At 43.7% G+C, this 25,873-nt stretch overlaps 3 protein-coding genes across 3 annotated transcripts in view; 1 reads left to right on the top strand and 2 right to left on the bottom strand.

Moving 5' to 3' along the window:
- Positions 1–9,532, bottom strand: part of LRRC17 (leucine rich repeat containing 17) — an 89,830-nt gene extending 80,298 nt beyond the window's left edge. The window contains exon 1 of the mRNA XM_025192526.1: positions 9,427–9,532. The gene's annotated coding sequence lies outside the window, so the exon portion shown is untranslated. The remainder of the gene's footprint in view (positions 1–9,426) is intronic.
- Positions 1–25,873, bottom strand: part of FAM185A (family with sequence similarity 185 member A) — a 184,088-nt gene that overhangs the window by 67,082 nt on the left and 91,133 nt on the right. The gene's annotated exons all lie outside the window — the stretch shown is intronic.
- Positions 1–25,873, top strand: part of FBXL13 (F-box and leucine rich repeat protein 13) — a gene marked incomplete at its 5' end in the record, with an annotated part of 176,071 nt that overhangs the window by 132,884 nt on the left and 17,314 nt on the right. Inside the window, one exon of the mRNA XM_006036277.3 lies at positions 17,124–17,207. Within this exon, the coding sequence (XP_006036339.3) occupies positions 17,124–17,207 (84 nt within the window). The remainder of the gene's footprint in view (positions 1–17,123; positions 17,208–25,873) is intronic.

Raw genomic sequence — 25,873 nt, 5'->3', positions numbered from 1 at the left:
ATTCACACGAAGTTTGCTAGGCTCCGTGGGTTCGGTTCCCTTGCATGTGGGAAGGGGAGAGGCTAGAGGTTGATCAGACCTCTGTTGCCTACTTGAAATGTGCTGGGTCCGTAAGGATCCGCAGCGCTTAGAGATCTTCACACAGCGTGAAGTCTCCTCCTCCCTTGTTCGTGGAGTCCTCCAACTTGGGCGGAAACCACTCAAGGCTCTTATACGGCTAGCAAGCCAATCACTAGCCGCCACGTGTGAATAATTTAGAACTGGCCAATAATGGGACTCGAATTAGCATACAAATGGCGGGAACTCTTTGCAACGAGCATCTCTGTGCTGCAACAAAGAAATGCACCCTGCAAAGAAAGCTTCAAATTGGCGGGAAATTCTCCCTTGCACCGGGGTTCTCTTTTGCAGCAGAAAACTCCACCGTGCAAGGAAGCTGCAATTTAGCGGGGACAATTTAGCAGTGCTGAAGCGCACACAAACAAAAATCACACCCTTTGGGTTGTGACAATGACTAGACCTGGTCTAAAAGTGCTTGAACTCTCTTTAATATTGATAGGACTACTAGGCCATTATTTCATTATGAATGAAATCTGAATGTCAGATTCCTAAGTCCATATTTAAGTACCTTCATGGCTTTCAAAACTCTTGGAAACCTAACAGGATCTGTTGCCTTTTGTATGGTCTTAGCAGTTTAATTTTTAGGCTCCTGTTTTTGAAGAATATTAGTATCATATTAAGAATTGACACTGCATTTATTGCCCTTATGAAGAAACTTACAGGCATCTTAGAAGTATACCTAACACAAGGCCCAGTTTACATAGAAACCCAGGTTGACAACTAATGTAATGAAAAATCCTACTCTATCTCGGCACAAGGTTAAAATTCTTACCTTGTGACATTGGAAGGGACTAAGAGGAAAATACAGATGAGTAAAACTAGGGGCACTTTAACATGTGCTTTTGGGGTACGGGGGCAGAGCTTTCATTAGACTGGCTCTGAGAGCCACTTTAAAGTGCCACCATGTCTTGTATCAGAGTCCCCACGCTTAAAAATGGTGGTGAGGGCACTTGAACTAAAGCTCATTCAATGAGCTTTAGTTCAAGTGCCCCTACCACTATTTTTAAGTGCAGGGATGCTGATACAAGAGATGTAGGAGGCTGCTGGAGTGTGGTAATTGCTATGCTCCAGCAGACTCGATTGGAATTCCAGTGCATCAGAGCAGCCCCAGCGCTCGTGTATAGGTGCCCTAGGTGCCTAAACAGGACTTGGGTAGAATTCAGGTGCCTAAATAGCAAAAAGCAAATGGCCACAAAGTCCATTAGACCCCTGAATTCATTCAGTGCCCACATTTTGGACTTGTGGGCTAAGTACAGACAGTCAAAAAGCCCAAGGCTAAATTGATTCAATCTTTGCAGGTTTCTCTAAGCTGCATCAGTTGAACCAATAATTAAGTGAATTGATGTGCACTTTTGTATCGGAAAAGGCAGCCTGCAGTGACTCAGACCAGAATCTGGGGGGCACTAGAGCACACCTCTCAGTCTGCCTGCCTGCCACTGCTGAGAGCACCTGAACGCAGCAAGTGGGGTCCATCTCTGATTGGTTACCCAGCACATGCCCTGCCCCCAGTCCCCTGCTGTCTGCCCCCTGCAGAGAAGGAGGGGCGGGTAGTCACTCCAGCCTGATGCCCATGTGAGGGAGATCCCTGCAACTCAGCAGGGGTTCCCTTCACCCTGGACAGGTCCCCTGAGTGCTGGTGCAGAGGGGGAATTACACCCTTCCACCCCTTAGCGTGGTCTGGCACCAGCTTAGCCTCACCCCCACAGGTGTAGGGGGAACAGAGGTGCAATAAACCAGTTTAACCTAAATCAGTTAAGTTTGATGCTATGTTCATCCAGGCTAAAGGAGGCATAGTATATTAAACCAAAATCAGATCTATCTGAAACCAGTTTAGGCTATTTTTAAACTGGCGCATGTGCACCAAACTTCTATTCTGTTACAGGTTTAAACTGGTTTCTGATTACTTAAACCTGTTTATGTATGACATCTGCCTTTATAGGGCTTGTCTTTACCAGTGCAGTAGTGAGACCTAGTGAAAATGAGGATGAGCATGCTCCACATGTGTCTGGCTTACTTGAGACATGTATGCCTGGGGGTTTGGGTAACCTCTGTGGAAGGGCAGCACTATGGGGAATTCAACTCAGGTCCTCCGTTGTCTACCATGAGTGCCCTGGGCAGCAAGCTATCGAATAAAAATAATGTCACCCTCCCCACACATGTTTTTGTAAAGCCCAATCTGTTTCATGTTCTTTGAGATTGTCTCACAAAGGAATGTCTAATTTTGGATCCTGACAGAGGTAGGCACTGAACTACACAATACATTCAAGGCTGAGTTGCTTGGTAGCAGAATTTTAGGCACTGGTGGAACTTTAATATTGTATAAATGTAATGCTTACGGACTTTATTTGCCTCCAGAGTTAGGCAGCACTTCAGTGGGATATTTTTTACTCTGAAGTATAAATTTAGTCACCAAATGTGTCCGTTAGTCTTCTTAAAACCCTTTGTGAATCTACCTCATAGTTTCTATTCATCTGAATAGAACCATAGACTTTAGGGAGGAGGCAAGTGCAGAAATAAAGGTTTGCAGAATTGATTTTCAAATTGGTAAGGAAAAAGACCCAAGTCAGTAGCAGAGGAAAGCCTGAGTGTATTCACCAGGAAGTTTAATACTATTTAAAGCTCTTTCTATTCATCTATATTAATTTTCATATTTTAAAAAATATTTATTCTTTTATAATATTTAATTTTACTATGATAGTAACAAAAGCATACCCGATGCACATATTTTTCTGACATATTTATGTCCATTTCCTTTCTCCAGTATTTCTAAACCATGTCTACTCTATTTAAAAAATGTGAATCCCTGCTTTCTTTCTTCTTCCCTCTGTGGGAGGTGAAATCCAGTGGTATGTTTTCTACCTGCACATAACTGAAAGATAAGCTATATAGTATAATATTTTTGTTTTTAGGTTTCTTATTATAAAGGATATAAGGTTGTTAGACCTGTCTAGCAACAAGCATGTTTCAGACATATCTCAGCCATAGAATATTTAGGGCATAGTGTGCTGTAAATAGGATATGAACAAACACATAGCATATATACTGACTGTTTTTGTGAGGATTCTTTTCCCTTTCAACTTACATTTCAGAAAGTATTTCCATATTTATTGAAAATCAAAATGATTTTGATAAATAAACACATGTATTGCAAAGTTTCAAGCATGTTTTTATAACAAATGTTTTTTTCTTTCCTCCCTTCATACTCAGTAAAGGTTTGGGGCAGCCACAAATCCAGGAAAAAAAAAATCAACCTAAATTTTGGAAATTTAGAAAGATATAAAATTGAACAACAGATTACAGGAATTTAGGAGGTAACTAGTCATTCAACCTTAACTAAAGCAGTTGCCATTTCTTCCTTTAAAATTTAGATAAACACAATCATATTGCAAAGTATGTAGTTCTTGAAAAAGATGAACTTCATATCCTTCCTGAGGATCTTTTGCAGCTTTACACCACCAATTTTTCAGAAATGCCTTTGGGCTGGGGCCTTGTTTTTTAACATTTTGCAGAGTATTGACAGCTCTGGTACCTTAGTCTCACACCACAAAAAATGATCCAAAATAAGCCCACTCAAGCAACTGTAGAACATTGTTTGGTGCCTAAATATATCCCAATCCATTTTGATCTGAAAAGTTCCCTAGGTGTTTATACCTAGGCTTCTTAGCATGCACAGAAGCCCCTCATCAGAGAAGTCAGATACCTAACCCCATTGTTTTCTAGGTGGCATGGTTTGCCTAAGTCCTTGGAGTGGAACTGTTCTGAGTGCACGTAGCTCAAATCAGCAGCACTGAGTTCAGCATGAAGCATGGCATCCATGGCTAGTGTCACTCAAAAATGTGGTTGGAGGAGGAGGACATATTGTTGGCTGTAGTGCTGATGTTGCCTATTTTTTTTCATAATATTTTAGTGGTTAAACCACATGTATAGGAAGTGGAAGATTTATAACTAGGCCTCCTTTTAGCCTGAGGGAATTCAGACCCATATTTTCCACTGCCAAGGGCAGGGGCCTAGCCACCAGGCCATAGAATTGTCTGGGTAGGCAGGAAGGATTCATGTGGCCAGAAGAACGAGGCAGATGGACCCTGATTCTGAAGCCTAGGTTCTGATCCTTTGCCAGGATTGTTTCTGCTTGTTATCCAATTACAGACTAATGGGCAATCCATAAACAGTTCTGGGAGTAAAGACCAAGACCTAGAAACCTCCCCTCTCAGCAGGCTGCTATGATCAGTGGCTTGCAAATCATGGTTTCTCTTGCTTGGTCTCCTTCTGGCCTGTGCATTCCTTTCTTCCAGCTTCAACAGGAGATGAGACGCCTATGCTTTTTTGGAGGTGGGAGATGTGAGTTTGAATCACCTCAGGCTGAGTGGGGCCTAGAATCCAGGTCTCGCACTTCCTGCATTAATAAGCTCTTATACAAAGAATGGGTGGTGGCATCACCAGTGAGTCTAGTGAATACATTGCTGAGAAAGGTTGGAGTTCAAACATGCTCTTGTGTGTAGTGTTTCCTGTTGGCCGTCTCTAAATCCCTTCCTGCTTCCCTTCAGATACGTTAATGTGAATGAGCTAGTACATGTAGTTTAGTGATGTAATGCAAAAACAGGTAAAGTATATGCAAAATTGGACGAAAAGGATCTTATTCAATTTTTTAAAAATCAAAGATAAAAACAACAAAATAAGACTGTGTTTCCCCCATGGCTGTTTCAATATTTTCTTCCACGCTGAGCCTTGGGCATGGAACACTTCTGAACTAATTGCTAAAAACCTCTCTGTTTACCTCCTTCACATCTTTACTCAAGAATCACCATTGGTTCATCATTCAGGACTCATCCAGTCAGTAACAAATTGTTTGCATGCCATTCAAGGATGGCCAGTTTCAAAAACACACAGAAATCATCAGGATCTGTGCTGCAGTTTACCCACTTTCTCTTACTATGTGTTTGAACATAGTAGCTTTGATACAGATTAGGTCCTCAATGTTCTACTGCAACATAAATATTTAATAATTTTGTAACAGTAAGTTGCTAAATAGGTTGCAGTAAAAAATACAGGACGGATCCTGGTTGGACTTTCATAGGCATATATCCAGAGAAATTCCCTTAGCTTCAGGTGGTACTATTCCAGATTTACAAGGATTTGAAATCATCATCTGGCTCAATATTTTTAGTCTGCTAGAAAATTGATGAGAGAGGGGCTTGTAAGAGATGAGAGAGAATTTATTAACAAACCCCTGTAGATGTTACTGGCAACAGATGGTTAATGAATTGTATGCCTTGTGTTCTCAGAGGAAAGTGGGTGACAAATTATGCACCAGCCGCATTTCTAGTGAGGAGGAAGAAAGAAAAGAAATTTAATGAACTCCAGATCCAGACGGTTCTACCTCAGAATGCTGAAGGAAACAGGGGAAGTGCAACTTGAGTACAAAGATCCAAAATATTTTAAGAAATAGGGAGTGAAATTAGCAAGTTTTCCATGTGCTGAATACCCACACTTCAAGCTGGAGTCACTGGGAATTGCAGGGCCTCAAAAGTTCGAAAATCTGGCCTTTTTTCTTTTTTTTTTTTTTTTTACACAATAAAAGTTTTGTTTGATTAGAAATTGTGCTACTTGAACTAGATATCAAATGTAAATGTATTTTTCAAAAGTCCTCAAGTCTATCCACAGACGATTATGGTATAGGTATTAGTACATGAAATTCTATGGCATGTCTTATGTGACAGGAAGGATATGTCTACACTGCAGTCAAAGTTATCACATCAGTTCACATAGACACATCCAAGTTAGTTTTAAACTAGCAACTCTGGGGCAGAGCTGTATTGCTACCCAGTGCGTCCACAGGTGGTGGATAGTGGAATGACCTTCAGGGTAGGTTATCTGTGAAATAAACAGGAGTAACGGATGAATAAGCAGTCGTGGACCAAGCAGCAGCAGCACCACCAGGATGTGGGGAGGACAGCAGTTGGCAGTGGTTTCCCTCCTGAAAAGCCAGGACATATATCCTTTGATGGTGTTGTGACATGGCGAATACAGGTCACCTCTATAATAAGCCTGCCCAGCCTCCAGCCATGGATCTACAAGTCCTCAATGGCAGAGCAGGTGGAAGATGTTAGACTCTCAACAGCTGCGAAGGTGGATGAAGGATGCAGCAGAATGAGACCCCCAGTTGTCTTGGTCTCTTTGCCATTGGATCAAGGTTCTGTTCTGTCAAGAGCTATGTGGAAGTTGTTGTGCAGCAGCTTCTCCACAATAAAAGAAGTCACACACAGGCGTCTTCCATGCCAGCACATTCCTCAAACTCTCTGGTGATCAGTTAATGGCGATGGGAGCAGGATTGTGAGGTCTGGAAGCTCCTAGTCATGAACCGGCATGAAGGCAGCAGTTACAAGAAGGTCATCTAGCACTTGGATGAGACAGGAGTGTGACTGTGTAGCCCTCTCCAGGATTTACTCTGCTCACCTAACATGGGGAGGGGGCTAGAAAAGGTGCCTGTCTAATACAGTATTCTGTATTTCTTCCTGACTGGATAACTGCGTCCAGTGGGATCACCTTTACTGCATTTTGAAAATACCAGTGAAGATGCACCATTATTTTGGTGATCTGGAACATCAGGATCCTCATGGACAACCCTAATAGTGAATACCCAGAGCAGCATACTGCAATTGTGGCCTGAGAACTCAGGCATCACAGCATCAATAAAGCTGCACTGAGCAAGACCTGGCAAGTGGGAGATGGGCAGTTCAAAGAACATGGAGGTGGAGAACATGAAGCCATTAACCTTTGAGGTTAAAACAGGAATTAAGCAAGGCTGTGTCATTGCTCCAACACTCTTCTCAGTATTCTTTGTGGCAATGTTACATCTGACCACCAGCAAGCTTCCAGCCAGAGCAGATGTAAACTCCTGAATAGATGGTAAGCTGTTTAGTTTCAGCCAACTCCAAGCCAAAACCAAGACCACCCCTACCACCTTCTTCTGGAAGGGTAAAGAGGAAGGAGAATGCTGACTTAATGGAGTTGGTTTTGCCATTAAGAATTAACTCATAAACCAACTCAGTGAGTTCCCTATTGGAATTAATGAGTGCCTCATGACTGTCTATCTTAAACTGGAGGGGAGCCAATATGCCATTGTCATCAGTACGTATATCCTGACTCTTGACACTGCTGATGAAACCAAGGAGGAATTCTATGCCAACCTTGACCAAGTCCTTTCTGACATTCCAGAGGGAGGAACATCAGAAAGGACATTTATTGTGGAGAAGCTGCTGCACATTAGCTTTATTCTTCTCAGTGATTTCAGTGCCAGAGTTGGAAGGGACTCTTAACTTCTGGAATAGAACCATAGGCAAGGTAGGAGTAGGAAAGGTCAACTTCAGTGGCATTCTTTTCTTGACCAAATGCATGGAACAAGGATTCACCATCACCAACACCATGTTCCACCAGAAAAAACAGGTACACCCATGATCTAAGTATTGGCACCTGATTGGCTGTATCATCGTCCATGCCTGGGATCACAAAGGTGTCCACATCATCCAAGCTATGCTAGGAGCTGATGATTGCTGGACTGATCACTGACTCATTTGCTTGGTTATCTCACTCAAACTGGCTCCCAAACAATGGCTATAGCAGAAGAAATGCCGATGGAAGATCAATGTTGAAGGACTCAAGGACTCGATCAAATGAGCCCTCTTCCACCAGTGCCTCAATGAAAAACCAGTGAATTCCAATCAGCAACAATGGAAGAATGTCACCAATATATAGGGTGCCCTCAAGGCCACTGTCAGCACCTGTGAAGAGACACTTGGATTCTCTACAAGGAAATATCAAGACTGGTTTGATGAGAATGACCAGGAGATCCAGGAGTTGATCTACAAGAAGTGCAAGGCCTTTTGTGCTTGGCAAAATAACTCCAAGCAAAAGAAAATAAATCTCCAACAAGTCAAGGCAGAGGTCCAAAGGCAGATGCGTGATATGAAGAACAAATGGTGGGAAGACAAAGCTAAGGAATTTCAACATCTGGCTGACATCCATGATATGTGCAACTTCTTCAGTGCCACCAAAGCCATCTATGGTCCAAGCACTCAGGTACCAACTCCCTTGAGACCTAAGGATGGAGGAGACTGATCAAGGAAAGCAGAGCCATCAATGCCCATTGGAAGGAGCATTTTGAAGACCTTTTCAAATCAAGACTCTGTTGTTGACAAGAGTGTTCTCAACTCCATCCCACAACACCCAGTTAGAGATGATCTTGGAATCCCTTCAACCCTTGACAAGTTGAGAAAAGCCATCACGCAGATGGAGAACAACAACAGGGCATCTGGAGTGGATGGACTCCCCTCTGAAATCTTCAAACGGGGAGGAGAGGAGCTCAAATCACAGCTCCATACCCTCATTTTAAGGATCTGGAATGATGAGGAAATGCCAGATGACCTCAGGGATGCCATGATTGTGACAATCTTCAATAAAGGAGACAAGTCCAACTGTGGGAAGTACAAAAGGATCACCTTGCTGTCCACCACAGGAAAGATCATTGCAAGAACCCTTCTGAACCATCTCCTTCCACTTGCTGAAAAGCTCCCCCCAGAATCTCAGCAAGAGGCACAACTGACATGATCTTCACAGCTCGCAAGCTGCAGGAGAAATGTCAGGAACAACATAAGCCTCTTTACATGGCCTTCTTTGACCTCATGAAAGCTTTCAACTGCCAGCCAAGAAGTGTTGTGGTGGATACTTCTGAGATATGGATGCCCACCAAAATTTGTTACCACTTTCTACCTGTTCCGTAATGGTATGCAAGTGGCAGTTCTCAGTAATGGATCTACCACAGATCTCTTTGAGGTTAAAATAGGAGTTAAGCAAGGCTGTGTCATTGCTCCAACACTCTTCTCAGTATTCTTTGCAGCAATGTAACATTTGACCACCAACAAGCTTCCAGCCAGAGTGGATGTAAACTCCTGAATGGATGGTAAGGTGTTTAGTTTCCGCCAACTCCAAGCCAAAACCAAGACCACGCCTACCACAATCATTGAGCTCCTGTATGCTGATGTTGCTGTAGTGTGCAATCACTCAGAAGAAGACCTTCAGGCAATCATCAACATCTTTACCAAGGCATACAAGAAAATGGGACTGATACCTAATATTCAGAAGACTAAAGTCTCCACTGATAAACAGTCCCCACCTCCAGTAATCCAGATTCATGGTGAAACTCTGGAGAACATTGAGTATTTCCTGTACCTCAGAAGTCGTCTGTCACAGAAGGCTGACATTGACGAAGAAATCCAACATTGCCTCTAACATGCAAGTGTAGCCTTTGGATACCTGAAGAAATAGGTGTTCGAAGATCACAACATCAGTTATGAAACCAAGCTCATGGTTTATCAGGCAGTCTTGATCCCCACCTTGCTGTATGGAGCTGAGAGATGGACAACGTACAGGAGACATTTAAAGTTGTTGGAGAAATACCATCGACGCTGTCTGTGGAAGATCTGTCAAATGTAGTGGGAAGAGAGAGGCAACCATGTTAGCATCCTCCTGCAAGCAAACACTATGAGTATTGAGGGAATGATAATCTGAGATCAACTTTGTTGGGCCAGCCATGTCATTCAGATGTCTGACTCCAGACTCCCAAAGCAAGCTCTATTCTCCCAGCTCAGCCGAGGCCTACGCTCAGGAGGAGGTCAGAGAGAGTGCTTTAGGGACATCCTGAAGGCCAACTTAAAAAAATGCAACATCAACGTCAACTAATGTGAGACTATCACCCAGGACCACCCTAAATGGAGGAAGAGTCTGTTGCAGGGATCTCAGTACTTTGAAACTTCACGAGTACAACAGGAGATGGAAAAGCAGGAGCGGCAGAAACAGCATTTTGTGAACCAAATCAAGAATTCAGCACCACCCACCCCACACGGAAACACATGTCCAAGCTGCAATAGAGTTTGTCAATCCCAGATAGGCCTCATCAGCCATCTTTGGACATGAAGATAAGACAATCATGGAAGCCAATTGTCCTCAACTGCAAGAGATTGCTGAAGAAGAAGAGAAAACCAGCAAGTTCAGGTACTGTTAACAGTGTTTATTCAGTTTCTCAGGTGGGTTTTGCAGCCTGACATAAGTTTTGGGCTACCACAGCTACATTGTTCAAAGTGACCTGTGAGAGCTAAAACTTGTTTATGTGTGGTGTAGTGCTGGCATACCCTAAATCAGAATAACCTAGCTCCAGTCCAGTGCAGACTGGGTGGCTTCAGTGTCATGTTAGTGGCAGGGGCACTTCCCCACACCCATGATGGGGCCAGGCAGCTGTGAGATGCACTTGTGCCACTGATGCTGCTCCCAGTCCCCCCACTCAATGGCTGCAGTGTGAACACAGCTTCCAGCTGGTGGGGAGTTGGGCCAGAACCAGGTATTTGCAAACTGTGTCTGTACTGTCACCACTTCTCCCTACTTCCCCCTTCTTTCTCCTGCTTCCCAAAGCTGTGGCATGGGCACAGCTGGAATCTGGGGGCAGGGAGAGGCAGCTGTATCACAGACACAGCTTGCGGATACCTGGGCTGCACCTACACTGTGGGCTGGAAGAAGCAGCTGTCATGTGGGCACAGCTCCCAGCCGGCTGGTCCTAGTGTAGGTGCAGGCAAAGCCCGCTGCTGCTGATGCACCACTGAAATCACCTGGCCCATGTTAAACCCACGTTTAGATAATTTATGAGAGAAATAATAATGACTATTCAAATTCAAGATATGCGAATAAGCTTATTTTCTGGAATATTATACAGATAGCAAAACAGAGACCATTTCTACACAGATTAATATTATTAATAGTGATTCTCTAATAGTGCTGTTATCAGTAAGGTTAAGCAATGTAATTTATAGTATAAAACTTGCCTAATAATTGAAGACAAAATATTATAACTTTCTTCAGATTTCTTAAAGGCAAAATATCAAGCTGAAATTTTAAATGTAATTGTAATTAGTAGCCTGATTTTTAGAAGTTTCTATTGATTTTGGCACTTCTTCTAAGTTTTGCCAGCTGTTGAAGACTGTTGTGCTGCAGGGGCTTGGACTGACAAACAGCTGGGCCAAACAGTTGTTTGTAAGTCCCACCCTGTAACAGGGGTCAAGGAACCATGTTATTTGAAAAAGAAAAGTGCAGCAGGCAAGGTTTGCAGCCTGGTGCAAGTAGCTAACCAAGGGCCAGCTGCAGAGAAGCAAGCAGCCTGCAGGTAGATAAAGAGGAGTTACAAAGCTGCTGGCAGCTGTCTGGGGTAAGGTGCCCCTGCAATAATCCATTGGGTAGTACTCTAAGCGGGCAGGTAGCTAAAGGGTAGGTGAAGGTGAGCTGGGCAGACCACAGCAGATCAGAATAGGCTGGGTAATGAGCTAAGCAGAAACTCCTGGATCTGTTACAGGGCAGGCTGGCCCCGACCTCTGCAAAGAGAGGACCTGCAGGGGTATGAGGCTGTTGGAAATAGGCTCACAGGCACCCAAGGTACCCTAGAGAGCTAGAAGGAGGGAGCAGGGGTGGTTGTGGGATAGGGACTCTGAGTGGGCTTTAAGCATTTCAGTGTAAAGTAGTTGGCTTGTGTTTCTGTTTCTGACCAGAAGTTTGAGTTTGCCTACTGGGGAGGTCAGAAGCCACATGAGGACCGTGCCTGGGAGGCACTCTATGGCATTAGGGCTGAAGCCAGGATAGAGCCCTGCAAGAGACTGGGACTTGATCTTTACATTTTGGGACTGTCCCACCCAATTAAGGATGGATGGTCACGCTATGGCAAGGTATTAGCGGAACTTGTGCACAGAGTTCCCTAGGCCAATACAGTGTAGACCTACACCTCTTTTTGAATGGAGATGCAGGAAAATAGGAACTATTGCTTCTACTCTTCAGCAATAGGTTGGAGGTGAAGGCAAATGTCACTTTTATTACATCTTTTATGTGAAACAGTCAATGTAGTTTTGTTTTTTCAAAGCTCAAGATGGCTTTTTGCATGTGCTTAAACCCTTGATTTTTCAATTGAACACTTAAAACATGCCTTAATTCTAAGCACAGATCTCACTTGGGACCTACATATGTTTATCTGCTTGTCTGAACTAAACAAAAATGGAAAACCCTGAATCTCTTGAACGTTTCTTGTAAGAGATGCCAATATAAGTATATCCACTGGAGAAAATTCCATTTTATATTTTCGAGAAGAAATTGGGATTTAGGATTTGATATCTTTTTTTATTGTTATTTATATTCGGCTGCCTATATTTCCAGAACTGACATATACATGTTATCCTCTTTCTCCTAACATTATCATTATACTGTCTACATCTGGCGTCCAGAGCATATTTACACAGTTATTTCTGTCTCATGTTTCCCATTTGTTCAGCATGACTGTTGTGAAAGACAATGGATACTTTGCCAACCAAACTGTTAACACAGCATTCCTATAGAAGAAGATGACCAATTTGTTTTCAGGAGGCTTACTTTGTAGTTTGGTTAGGTTTTAGTGATGTGTAGATGCTGGTATTGGCCAAGTGTAAATTAAAAAAACAAACAAAAATCTAATTCTTTTGAGGGCTTGAAAGTTAGAGCCAGGCTGTGGCTGGTCCAGTTATCCACAATAAAAACAATAGAAAGCACAAGGACTCTTCCAGGCCTCTTGTGCTTGTAACCAAAGGAATTGCCAAAGTTGCAGTCTCGTCACTATCTTTAACACAGGCTGTTTCCAGCTAGCATAATCCCCCGCTCCTGCTGGGATGGTGTGACTCGGCACCACTTCCAGCATGAGCTTGTGCCTAACAGCAGCTGTTTGGCTCTTAATTTTTGGCCTAATTAAAACAATAACCTAAATGCAGGTTTGTTTGTAAGTTGCTTTTTTAATTTGAATATGGATTTTTGAAGGAAGTCTGTAGAACATTCTACTGGATGGAAATGCTGATTGCTTGCTGGCAGAGAATATATTTCATATGGCTCTGCTTCTTCCACTTTCTTTTCTCTCTTATATGAATATGTTCATTGTTTACTTTTGTTAAACAAATTATTTCTACAAAGACCTCACAGCAGTTTTTATATAATTTGGCTGGAGTGAAGAGATCTGTACAAAAAGTACATATTTTTTACTTTCCAAATGTGGGTGGTGGAGATAAGAAATATAGATCACACGAAGAAAGCTCCATAATGAACACTTGGAAATTTTAATGTAAAAAGTTGATGTATAATGAAAATTAGTTTGAGCCATGTTGAAGACAAGAATACCAGCAATGTAATACTTACTTTATGCATGTCTGAGGATGGCTATGTAAAGCAATCACTTTCTTGAGGAGAGGAAAGACCAAAGGAGAGAGACTTGGGCTATGTTTTCATTCTGTTATAAATTTTCTGTGTGACTTCGGGCAACTAAATTAGCTAAATCCTCTATATAACATTTTCTTTTGTAAAATTTAGGTAATATCTCATAGGGTCTTATTTAAGTAAATTATTTAATGACTTCACAAGGAGTTGCAGTCCTCAGATGGGAGATATCATTTGCAGTAAGGCCAGGATTCAGATTAGTTCAGCAGATGCATAAAGGGTATATGGGTACATTAGCTGCCTAAGTAGCAAAGAGTTATATGTGCCAACAGCTCCAAAACTTGTTAGATGCCTAAACATATTATGCACCTCCATTTTGGAGTGCACATGTCCGTAAGCAGTTAGACTCAGCCTTGTGTGCCCACTCAGAACTGAACTGTAGTGTAGGCACTTTCAAGTCTCACTCCTGCCCCAGTTTCCTGATTATTCAAAGTTTGAGCATGGAGGCACCCAAACTCTACCCAAGTGTCTAGACAGGCCCCAGCCATTTGGCAAGAAAGCATACCTAATGCTTCTCAGCAGCCTCTGCAGTTCACCCAAGCTGCCAACAGATAGCAAGGGATGCAAACAACCACCATAAAAGGCACATGGAGCATCTGCCTAGTGTAAGGCAAATGTCAAGTGTACTATGTGTAAGACACAGAGAAAGAGGCGACTGCAGGTAGAGGGGTGTTTTAGGAAGATTAGAAACTGTAGGATGGATAGATTAGCTGCATAGCAATTGGGAGTAGATTAGTGGACCAGGATTTAAGAGGGGACTTTACAGAGTTGGAGGGTCAGGCTTAGGACACAGGGGTTAGAGTGGGGAGGGAACTAGATAGCCCTTGAAGAGGCTTTTTGGAGTGTGTGTGGGTGGGGTGGCACAGGACTAGGGATTGGGGAGGGAAATCGTGGGTAAAAAGGGAAAAGGGAGGTCAGAGAACAAGGTCCATGCCCAGTTTGCAACAAAGCTTTTGTGCTTCAACAACTTCTGACCAAGAAGAACAAATCTCAGTGATTAAGGAGCATGCATGGTGCTCACATCCTTATGGAGATTTATCCTGTGGAGCAGTGTTTCTCAATCTGCGGGTCATGATCCAAAACTGGGTCGCAAGAATATATGAAAGGGTTGTGAACAAACTTTAAAAATGGATTCTCCTTCAAAGGAGAAAAAACATGGGTTTTCCCTTGCAGGCTGGCAGTTCCAGCCTGCTAGGGGCTGCTTGGGGCTCCCCCTTCCCCACACACTGAAGGGCTGGGGGCAGCAAGTTAGAAGTGAGAGGCACCAGCAGGGCCAGGGGGCCATTTTTTACTTAAACTATTTACTGGGTTGGGACTGGCCATCGGTGCTTATGAATGGGTCCTGGTACAAAAAAGGTTGGGAGCCACTGCTGTGGAAAATTATATGAGAATCCTTAGCTGGGATAATCTAGTTGGAGATGGTCTTGCTTTGAGCAAGGGGTTGGACTAAATGACCTCCTGAGGTCCCTTCCAACCCTAATATTCTGTGAATTCCATCATGTGGTACTGTTCATGGAGGTTCGTTGGCTTAGTGGATATAAAGAAGCCCAGAAGTTAAGGTAATTAGCCAACAGTGAACATTATAGTGTGTACAATGCATACAGAGAAATTACATATGTTGTCACAACACAGGATTGTGCCATTGTGCCTATTCATAGGCAATGCTTAAGGAGGGCACGGTTGGGGGGGGAGGGGGGGAGCACATGCCTCCCCTGAGACTGGCGGGGGGGGGGGGGGAGCCCATCCCCCCCCTGAGACTGGCCACCACTGAAGCTGCTGCCGGCTTCCGCAGACGGTTGCTGCTTGCCACCTGTCCCCCCACCACCCTTGCCGCTGCCGTGACCATTGTCCCCACTCGCTCCCCCCCACCACTGGCAATGCCAGTGTTTGCAGGTGGTCCCCACTGCTGCCTACAAATGGTGCCCCCCGCAGTCTTGGGAGGCACCAGTCGTTCATGTGCCTACTTCTGCTCCCAGTCTGGTCTTTGCAGCCAGTTCTGCTATGTCAAGTTTTCTAATGGCAGGCTACTTGGTAATCTTCCTCTGACCTCCACCTCTCTTCAAGCAGCATATGCCCACCCCAAAATGGCACAGTTGCCATATGCAAACCACATAAGTCTCTGCAAGGAAGTTCTGACCCCAGAGCCCTCTGTTTCTGAATGAGTATCTTGCAGGAGTGAGCTGTGGTCTGTGTAACTAGCAGACACAGTGATGGGTAGAGCTTTTCCCCCCCTCCGCCGGCTGCTCAGTGTCATTTGCCTATTATCTTTGTGTCTGTGGTGACCACAGCATACAGAGACTGATCTGTGTCACGTTGCTTCATTCTTTTGCTGGAGAGGCAATATGCTGAGGGCAAGGTGAGGGAAGGAGGATTTGTTTGGAGGAAGGGACAGGAGTGGGAGGTGATGTGAATTCCAGGTCTTAGCTGCTGGTTGGAGCCTGAGGGTGTATGTAGACAAAAAAGGGGTCTTAAATTGAAGTGGTGGGTTTTTAAAAACACTGCTTCAATTTAGGGCCAAGTAAACCCCCATGTTGTGCACACACCCATGCTTTTCCCTGCCTCTCTGGTGGTGGGGAGGGGAGGGCAAGCTGCCAGCAGGTGGAGCGGTCCCTGGGTTGGGGGGGTGAGGAGGGCTGGTGCTTCCCTCTGCGGCAGCGGCGGCCCCCCCCAGGCAGCACCTGCCTACAGGCACCCAGCTCAGGCCGTCCCGGGGGGTGCTGCAGCTGCGGAGGGAAGCACTGGGCCCCTGCACAGCTCAGGCAGGGAGGCAGGCTCCAGGGGAAAAAAATGTGAAAAAGCAGGCTCACCACCTTTTTTTTTTATTTTGGGTGGAGCCTGCCTTCCCAGGCTGCTGCCAGGCTGCCTGCATGGGCTTCCTGCAGAGCCCCTGAGCTGCATGGAGCCTGGTGCTTTGCTCCATGGCTATAGGGCAGCAAACTAAAACTCCTCAGAGGAGTTTTAGTTTGCTGCGCCCTAAGTCATTTAAGGCACATTGTGCCGCTGAATTTGCTACAGTGGCTGGAATTACTGTGCAATATGCTGCCAACGCGTGCAAACACCAACACCATTAAAGTGGAACAAAAGCATTTAACCCGCTTTAAAGTGTCATGCACACATGCCCCTTGTTTCATCTACACACGGCCTGAGTAGAATTTCAGTAGATAGAGCAAACGTGCGTTTACATAGGACCCCTGAATGGAACTTCTTCAGACAGAGGGCACTGCTTCATGTAGCTCCAGTATGTTTGGGGGTCTCTTGTGTTTGAGATTCAAGGATGCCATTCTTGGCACCCCTCTCATTTCCTGCTTGCCTGTTATGAGCTACCTGCTCAGTGAGCTCTGTGGATCTCCCTTGGGAGATGCACTCTCCCCCCAATGTCTATAAAGAGCGACCTGGCATGTAAATATGAATCGCAGACCTGACTTGTGTTAGTATCTCCATTGACCCTATGGTGAGCCTAAATTCCTAACAAGTTCAATTTGAATTGACTTCCTTGGCCAGGTGCACAAGGGTTAGGTGGGATGCTGCCTAGGTGGAAGCATATGCTGAATCACTTCTAATTCTAGTCTAAGTGTATTCATTTAGTCCAAGTGTGTTATCATCATCACTGTCATAGCTTTAAAGACTACAGTATTATAGAAATGTGTGTATGAATTTAAACTGAAATTTATATGGAATATTTTTAGGGCTTGGGAGCCCTTGGCAACAGTGGAAGAATGAAGGAACTTTCTGTATCAGAATGTAAGAAGATCACTGATATCGGGATTCAGGTAAATCAAGACTTTTATAGGGATGTCCTCTTGGAAGTACCTCTGTTTGTTCAAATTAACCGTGTCAAAAATTGAGCTACTTATTTTCCTTTTAACCCATCTTATTTCCTTCCATCACTCAATCTGAATGTCAGTATTATCATTTTTTTCTAGGCCATTAATAACTCTTAAGATTCCTTTGTGTTGTCTTTAATATCCTCCACTTCCAAAATGTCAACTACTTTAGTCTCTTTTCCAGCCTTCCTTCTCATATTTTTCTTTTCCAGTCAATCTAAAATTTGGCAGCCAAATACCTTTCTTTCCTGGTGCATTATCCATGATTCTGCTTCACTTTCAAAGACCTGCACAGCTCTGCTTTGGCTTATACCTTGCAGTTACTCTATGTCCATCCTTCTGATTTGGTCACTTCTTTCACCTTATCCTTTTCTGTTTCCTTCATTTTATCATAGTTTCATAGTTTTAGGGTCGGAAGGGACCTAATAGATCTTCTAGCCCGCCCCCCCGCCAGGGCGGGAGAACAACCCAAATAGCCGCCCTAACTGTGAAGTAGTTTTTTCGGATGTCCAATCTGTACCTCCTCTCCATCAACTTGTGCCCATTACTCCTTGTTATGCCAGCGGGGGCTAGGGGAAACAGCGTCTCCCCCAAACCCTTCTGGTTCCCCCTAGTGAGTTTATAGACGGTCACCAGGTCCCCCCTCAGCCTTCTCTTGTGGAGGCTGAATAGGTTCAGGTCCCGCAGTCTCTCACTGTAGGGTCTGCCCTGTTGTCCCCGGATCATGCGGGTGGCCCTCCTCTGGACCCTCTCCATGTTGTCCACATCCCTCCTGAAATGGGGCGCACAGAACTGGACACAATACTCCAGCTGCGGCCTGACCAGCGTCGCATAGAGGGGGAGGATCACCTCCCTGGCTCTACTCGAGATGCACCTGTGGATGCACGACAAGGTCCGGTTAGCCCTGCCAACCATGACCTCGCATTGTCGGCCCATGTTCATCTTGGAGTCAATAATGACACCAAGATTCCTTTCCGCCTCCGTGCTCTCAAGTAGGGAGTTCCCCATCGTATAAGTGTGCTGCTGGTTCCTACTACCCAAGTGCAGCACCCTGCACTTGTCTGTATTGAAACACATCCTGTTCCTGTTTGCCCACCCCTGTAACCTATCCAGATCCTTCTGCAATCTCTCTCTCCCTGCTAGCGTGCTCACCTCCCCCCAAATTTTGGTGTCATCAGCGAATTTAAACAGGTTGCTTTCCACCCCAACATCAAGATCGCTGATGAAGAAATTGAACAGCGCAGGCCCCAGGACTGAGCCCTGGGGGACTCCACTACCCACCTCCCCCCAAGTCGAGTATGATCCATCCACCACCACCCTCTGAGTGCGACCCTTCAGCCAATCTGCAATCCATCTGACTGTGTAGGCATCTATGCCACAGTCGCCTAGTTTCTTAATTAGGATGGGGTGAGAGACGGTGTCAAAGGCCTTGCTGAAGTCCAGAAAGACTACATCCACCGCGACACCTGCGTCCATGGCCTTTGTGACCTGATCATAAAAGGCAATCAGGTTGGTCTGACATGATCTCCCCCTAATAAATCCATGCTGATTGCCCCTGAGCATCATTTCTGATGCCGGCCCATCACAAATATGCTCCTTGATGATCTTCTCAAAGAGTTTCCCCAGGATTGAGGTAAGACTGACGGGCCTATAGTTGCTCGGGTCCTCCCTTTTCCCTTTCTTGAAGGGAAACTCATTTCCTTGTCCATGTGTTCACAACCCTAACTTTGCCTAATTATAAATCTAAAATAAAACCAGGTTAATAGCATGGTTAAATCATCAGAGACAAATAGGCTTGATATGAATGAAATCACTTTACGTTTCTCTTATTGTTTGAGGTTGTCTGCAGACTCAGGCAGATAGTGCTGTATAGGCAACATTTAGTTCACTGTCTGAATATCATTTAGAAGGTTTGAAATCATATAAAGCTTGGGAATACATTTTTTAATGAAAGCTTATTTTCTAAGGAAGCACAAGACAGCAGACACAAGGGAAAAGTCCTGGCTTACTCAGCTACCCTGCAACAGTCCACCCTGATCCTTTCTTACTACTCACAAAGCTTTTTCACTATATCTGATTTAGTCCTTAGGCTCTTGGGGGATGCTTGCTTTCTGCTGACTTGCACAGTGCCATGCAAAGGAATATGACAACTGCCGGTCCCTGATTCCACTCACCCAAACATTCCTTGGCTGCTTTCACAATTTGTCCCCACTTATTTCTGTCCAGGGCATATTTCTCTCATTGCTTATAATTCATGTGAAGAACGCTTTGCTTCCGTCTCAAGTATTACATCTCCGTCTTCTCCTTGGTCAGCTGTGGGGTTAAACAGGAATGGCCTACAAAGAGACACTTAGCTGGTCTATCTTTTCTGATTTTACTCTAAGGAAATTGTTTACATATATTATACTTGGTTATTCATGATCTCCTGCAGGTCATTATTATAACTTCTTTGCACATCATTCTGCCTTACTGGCCCAAACTTTGATTCAGTACTTTTTTCAATGGTAATCTTTTTTAATAAGGGATATAAACTGTCATTAATATTTCATAATGGAACAAAGAATAAGTGTATATCATTTTGAATGGGAACAGATTTCTTAGCTGTTGTAGAAAGAAAAATGTCATGAGCTCTGCAGTAGTTTGAATGTAGTTTGAGTAGTTTTAAAAATGTTAAAACTTCAAATGCAAACTTTATTCAAAGGGTATGATGAAGCTAATTAATATCTGGCAACTGACTGTAGTGCATATGGTTTTAACTGTGCATTTAGCTGATTAATTTATTATCCAATATATAATAAACATCTTCCTACTCAGTCAGCTGGCCAGCTTAAGCAAGTTTCATCATACAAAATGTTATTTTAGTAATATTTCTATTTTGAAATAACGGTTTTGTTATGTCATTTTGATGTTTAAGTATTAGATTATGTACAACATTCAGATGAAATCATGATCAAGAGATATTTTCTCTTGTGGTATGAAAGATTAGGCTAACAATGTTTTTATATGTAATAGAAGTTTAGAAATACCCTTGCATCTTTGTGTAGCAGTTGCTTATGGCTAGCAACCACTCTGCAAGCAGTTGTAGTTTCATAATGTAAGTAGAATGGAAAAGTAATTAAATGATATAGAGACAAACTTTGTTTTGAAGCTGCCAAGAGTTTGAAGTTATTAACTATTTACATTTATTGAAAGCCAGGATCTATGAAAGTGGTAATTAAAATAGATCTTTTTTTTTTTTTTTTACTTCACAACATGAGACTAGTATATCATTTCAGTTTCATTTCACAGGTACAACACATCTTGATTAATTGTTTAAAGCTCTTCATTAATTTGAGTCATACAGCATCTATTTACAGTTTCTAACAGGGATGATATTTCCCATCTGAATATTTGTCATTTATACTATGCTCTGAAAGGTTACATGCATACTTAAATTCTGATTTAGTAGCGCTAATCAGTTTATTCTGGTAATAAAAAAATTTCCTTTATCACTGTAATCTTTACAGATATTCATGGTGCTTTGGGAAACAGCAGCTGATGCCAATACATTTTAGAGTGTGTTGGCACTTTTGAGCAAATTGTGGATGCAGAATAGCTATAGGTTTGTACAAACAGAAGATGTGCACACATTTATACATTTATCTATGAATCCACACAAGCTGATGTTCTGCACATGCAACATATACCACATTTGATACAAGACAAACAGTTTTATATGATCCCTCCTTGTAGGCTCTAAGGGCACTTTTACATGTGCTCCAGGGAGGGGTGGGGGTGAGAGCCATGCTAATTAAAGCACTGCTGCATCTCCTGCATCAATATCCCCACATTTAAAAATGGCAGCAGGGGCACTTGAACTAAAACTCATCAAACGAGCTTTAATTCAAGCACCCCTGCCACCATTTTTAAGCGCAGAGACGCTGATACGAGATACAGGAGGCTGCTGGAACGTGGCAGTTGCCATGCTCCATCAGGAGCAATTAATTGAGTCTGCTCCGACATGCAGGAATTCCAGCACATCAGAGCAGCCTCTGCACTCGTGTATAGGCGCCCTAAAGGGCCATTTGCACTGTTCCCATATGGCAATAGTTAGTGCTCTGTTCAGATGTGCCGTAGACACTGCCCATTCAACTTTCCAGAAGTGAAGTAGGAAAGTCCATTTAAGTGCAGTTTGGAGAGTAACCCAATACTTTCTTCTGAGAGACCTGGCCAGTACCACACTTAAGTTCCAGCTCAGGAGATGGTGTGCACAGAGTGGGTGCAACAAGTCTCCATACAACACTACCCAAGCCATGTACTGGCGTGATGACATGGACATGCCCTAAGACACTCATTTCATAAAGTATTTAAGTGCAGGCATACATTCCACTGACTTCAAGCACAGGCTAACTGCTTTACTGAATAACAGCTGAATTGCCATATTTAAGGTCAAGCACATGCTGAACAAAGTCTTAAACCAGTAGCACTGAATCTTTTGGTCTCCCAGGCTAGATGAGTAGCTTGGAGCTGGTTCTCAGGCTGGATTGGGCCCTGTGCCACCTAAATTGGGCCCTGTACTGCCTCTGCTGGACCCCACACTACCAGATTGGGCCCTGCACCACTTCACTCAGCCCAACATGGCTGATGTAGTGCATAAGGCCACATTAGCCAACCTGCAGGGCTCCCCACGGGTCCAGAAAATTGGCAGCAGGGGAGCAGCAATTAATGTTTTTGGACCAGTGGGGAACCCTCCAGGCTGGATATAGTGGTTACACAGGCCAGGGGATGAGCACCCCTGGTCTAAAGTTAAAAAAGAGAAATAGAAGAAGATAATAAAGGGCAAAAACAACACTATTGTAGAGTTGCTTGAATGTGCACTAAATACTTCAGATTTAATTAATTGCATTTAACCATATGTTTGTTTATTGATATGGTTATGAAAAAACTATAATATGTTATTCATTGAATAAAAGCATTTCAGAAGGAATAAAAGTGTCATAGCATGTCAGAAAAGGTCAGATAGGCGATGCCAGTCATGAAAGAATACACCCAATAGAACTGGTTGAAAAATACTATTTACTTTCAGTAAATATTTCCATATACATTTTTTCATTAAGATTTTTATTTTCCAGTAAAAAAAATGAAATGAAAATATATGGTTCCATTTTAAGGTTTTAGTTTGCTTAGAAAAGTTGCATCAAAATACTTTTCCTGCTTTGCATATCATGGTAACATAACAAATCAAAATTAATCAGGAATTTCACAGTAAGAAATGAGTTAGGATTTACAGCCTATTCCAACTAAAACAGTGGCCTGCTGTATTTTGCAGCTGATAAACACTCGAAGCCATTCATGACAGACATGGTGAAATATCCTATTCACAAGTAGTGGTGGGTCCTAAGGCTGCAGGTGTTGGCAATGCCATCATGTAATCCCAGTCTTGGCACTATCATCTTTTTTCCAGCATAAAGCTCCAAAATCCATCACTCAAAAGCCATATATTATAGGAATGAGTCAGTTTCTACTGGACCACAAGGGCTGCATCTGGATTGAGTTTTATTACCCAGCGTACATATGACTGTCTACAGACAAGCCACTGACATTAGAACTGTTCAGTTCTGACTGGACTTTTTTTTGTATGTTTTGTGGAAAGTACCAAGTAACTTTTAAAAAATGTCAGACTACAGGTATCTAATTTATAGAAAGTCAATGTACAGACATCTGTTTTTTTGCAGAGGGATCACGTGATGTTGTTTGTCTTCAGTGGAGATTATGCAGTATCTTTTTGTGCCGTGGCTCATGGCTAGCTCTAGACCAGTGGTTCTCAACCTTTCCTCTGTAAATTCTCTGAATTTAGTGACACATCTTTAAAAAAAGTAATGCATTTCTTACTGTGCTTCTTCTACCCCATGGCACCCTTGAAAGGATTCATGGGAAGTCTGGGAAGACAACAGTGGGCAAGGGATCCTGACAGCATGGCAAGGAGTGGTGCATAGTGCTCTGCACTGACAGGGCTGCTTGGTGGAGCAGACTGGGAAACTTGGGGATGTGTCCTTAGACCCCTGAAGGAGGCAGCTGTCCCTGCAGGAGGTGAATGGGGGTGACAGTGGCTGCTGGAGGTACCAAGGCTGGTGCCAGGTGAGGGCAGTGGGGCAGGACCATACTGTGTCCTGTTCTTTCTGTCATCTGACCTCTCCCAGCTCTTGTCCTGTACCTGAGGGGTGAGTACAGCTCCCACAGAAATGGCTGCTCCTCCAGGGACTTGCATGCTAACAACTGGACCAAGTGCCACCGCCATGACTCCTTCTACAAGCTCTGGGCGTATGAGAGGAGTAGAGAGAGGATCCAGGCTGAAAAGTGCAGCTCCATGACCACATGCTCTTTGAGCTGTCCAGGGCACAGTGCACCACTTGAAGCACTGGCCCAGGGGCTGGGAGGAAGTGGGCTGACAGGGAGCAGCCGGGGTACTGCTTGTCTGTGGGATGCTGGGGCAGGGCTGGGTGCTGCAACACTCAGTTGAGAATCGCTGCTCTAGACCTAGGATTTTATGAAACAGTTGTATTCAGTTATCCTATATTACCTCTCAAACAACTGCCCCACTGATCCTCTGGCTAAACTAAATATATAATTACACACAGCAAAAAGCCTTCTGTTAAAGGAACATTAACTTTGCCAAGTCAAGCACTGAAAGTTAGGGACTGCCAGAATTCAGGATGCCCATGAAAATTTAATTGAGTGCCCTGTGTATATGAATTATGATGAAGTCTTTAATTATTTGGCCACATATTATTTTTTCCATTAGATTCTTACCTCATTCATTGCACAGGATGGAGGATGCTAGTAGTTTTTTCCCTTTTTTTGTTTGATATGTAGTTCTGGGCCTTATTTTCTATTCATAAAGTTTCTCCCGAAGACAGCATTATTAACCAACTCACTGGCTGTTCTCTGGCGCTACTCACTAGGTGGTATTTGAGCGTTCCACAAACGTTTATTTTAATCCCACAACGCCCCCCAGTAAAGTGAGGTGTATAATTCCTATTCTCCAGATGAGGAACAGAGATACAAAAAGATTAAGACAATAGGGAGTCCCGCTGACTTCAGTTGCAACCAGGAGTGCTCAGCTACAAATCTCAGAGTGTCGAGGCAGCAGAGATGTAGCTAGCCATTTTGGCACCCTGACAGAACCAGAGGGGTGCTACTGGGCTGAGCATTGGGTGGCTGGGAGGGTAGGAGGCACAGGCTTCCCGCAGTCTTGCAGTGGTACAGGTTCAAGTTTCTGTGGCTGTAAGACAGGCTCCCTTCCTGTTCCGGTGCTTGGGTCTGGTGCCTTTCTTGCCTACTTCTAATTACACTACTACAAGCCAGGCAGCCAGAAAGCTGAGCCCCTGTGAAAAGTGGAAGTGTCTTGACTGGAACTCAGAGGGATAGGCAGGTACAGAAGGCAGCACTGCAAGCACAGTGTTCATCGTTTCATAGTTTATTGGGGCTGGAAGGGACCTTACAGATCACTGGGTCCAGCTGCCCTGCACTTGGGCAGGAAAGACCGCTGGGGTCAGATGACCCAGTAAGATGGGTATCAAGACTTTCAACTGCCTTAAGCATAAGTCTGTTCTTTTTTTCCTGGAATCCTTCACCTTGTGCAATGCACCCACTCTAACTTCTAGCACAAATAAAACAGGGGCTTAATAGACAACAGCCTCCATTGCTACATAATCCTGACATCCCCCATCCTTCCCTACCCAGCACAGGTCCATCTTGCGCATTGAATAGGTTGTTGCCCTCCAATCACTTCCTCCTCCCCACCCCACAAAGCAGTGTCTAATCCCACTCTCTGTGTCCAGGCAGTCCTAATTTTCCTTCATCCCTCTAGCTCCTTATCCAACCCAAGTGTTCTTCTCCACTCACCATCCAAATACTTCTCAGTCCCTACACTGATCATGTAGATTATTGTAGGCCAACCTGTTTTGGCAGGTGTGCCACAAATAAGCCCCACACCCTCTCTGTGCCATTCCCATCCCCTTCCTCTGCTCTTTTTGCTTCCTATTCTGTACATCCTGCCTGATCGCCTGTTCTATCTGCCACTGTGCTGCTGCCCCCTCCAAGATCTCCCAAGTGCTACACACAGAGGCTGCCTATGCCACTTGTGGCACAAGTTGGCCACCCCAATGTAGATGTTTAGCAATTGCATGCTGGCATAATTGCATTACCCATTTTTTGACTTTGGATGGGTGGCAGCCCATTAAAACAAACTATAACTTAGAAAAAGAATACAGTGTCACAGGATAGACATTCTGCATCTGTTTTACATGTTATATTCCAGTTTTTAAGGCTTCCAGGAATTACTTTCATTACTGAAAATCATTCTTGGCAGTAAGGAGCTCAGCACTATTGGTAGATTATGAAAATGTTTTGCAATGTGTTTTCTCAGGAGTTATGCTGCAACTTGTAAAGAGTTGTATTTGAGCTATTGCTGGTATTCACAAGTAACCTACATAGAGACTTTTTAAAGTTAGAAGTAGGTTCAGTATCTGGCCTTTTTGGATATTTAAAATCTGTATATTGAAAGACTATAGCAGCTTGACAGATCCAATATAAATGATATAAGGTATCACACATGCATAACAATCTTGGCT

The sequence above is a fragment of the Alligator sinensis genome, unplaced genomic scaffold (assembly GCF_000455745.1).
Source record: "Alligator sinensis unplaced genomic scaffold, ASM45574v1 scaffold896_1, whole genome shotgun sequence".
Lineage (NCBI taxonomy): Eukaryota > Metazoa > Chordata > Crocodylia > Alligatoridae > Alligator > Alligator sinensis.
Note: the sequence above shows the minus strand (reverse complement) of the source record. Positions and strands in the feature narration are given on the sequence as shown.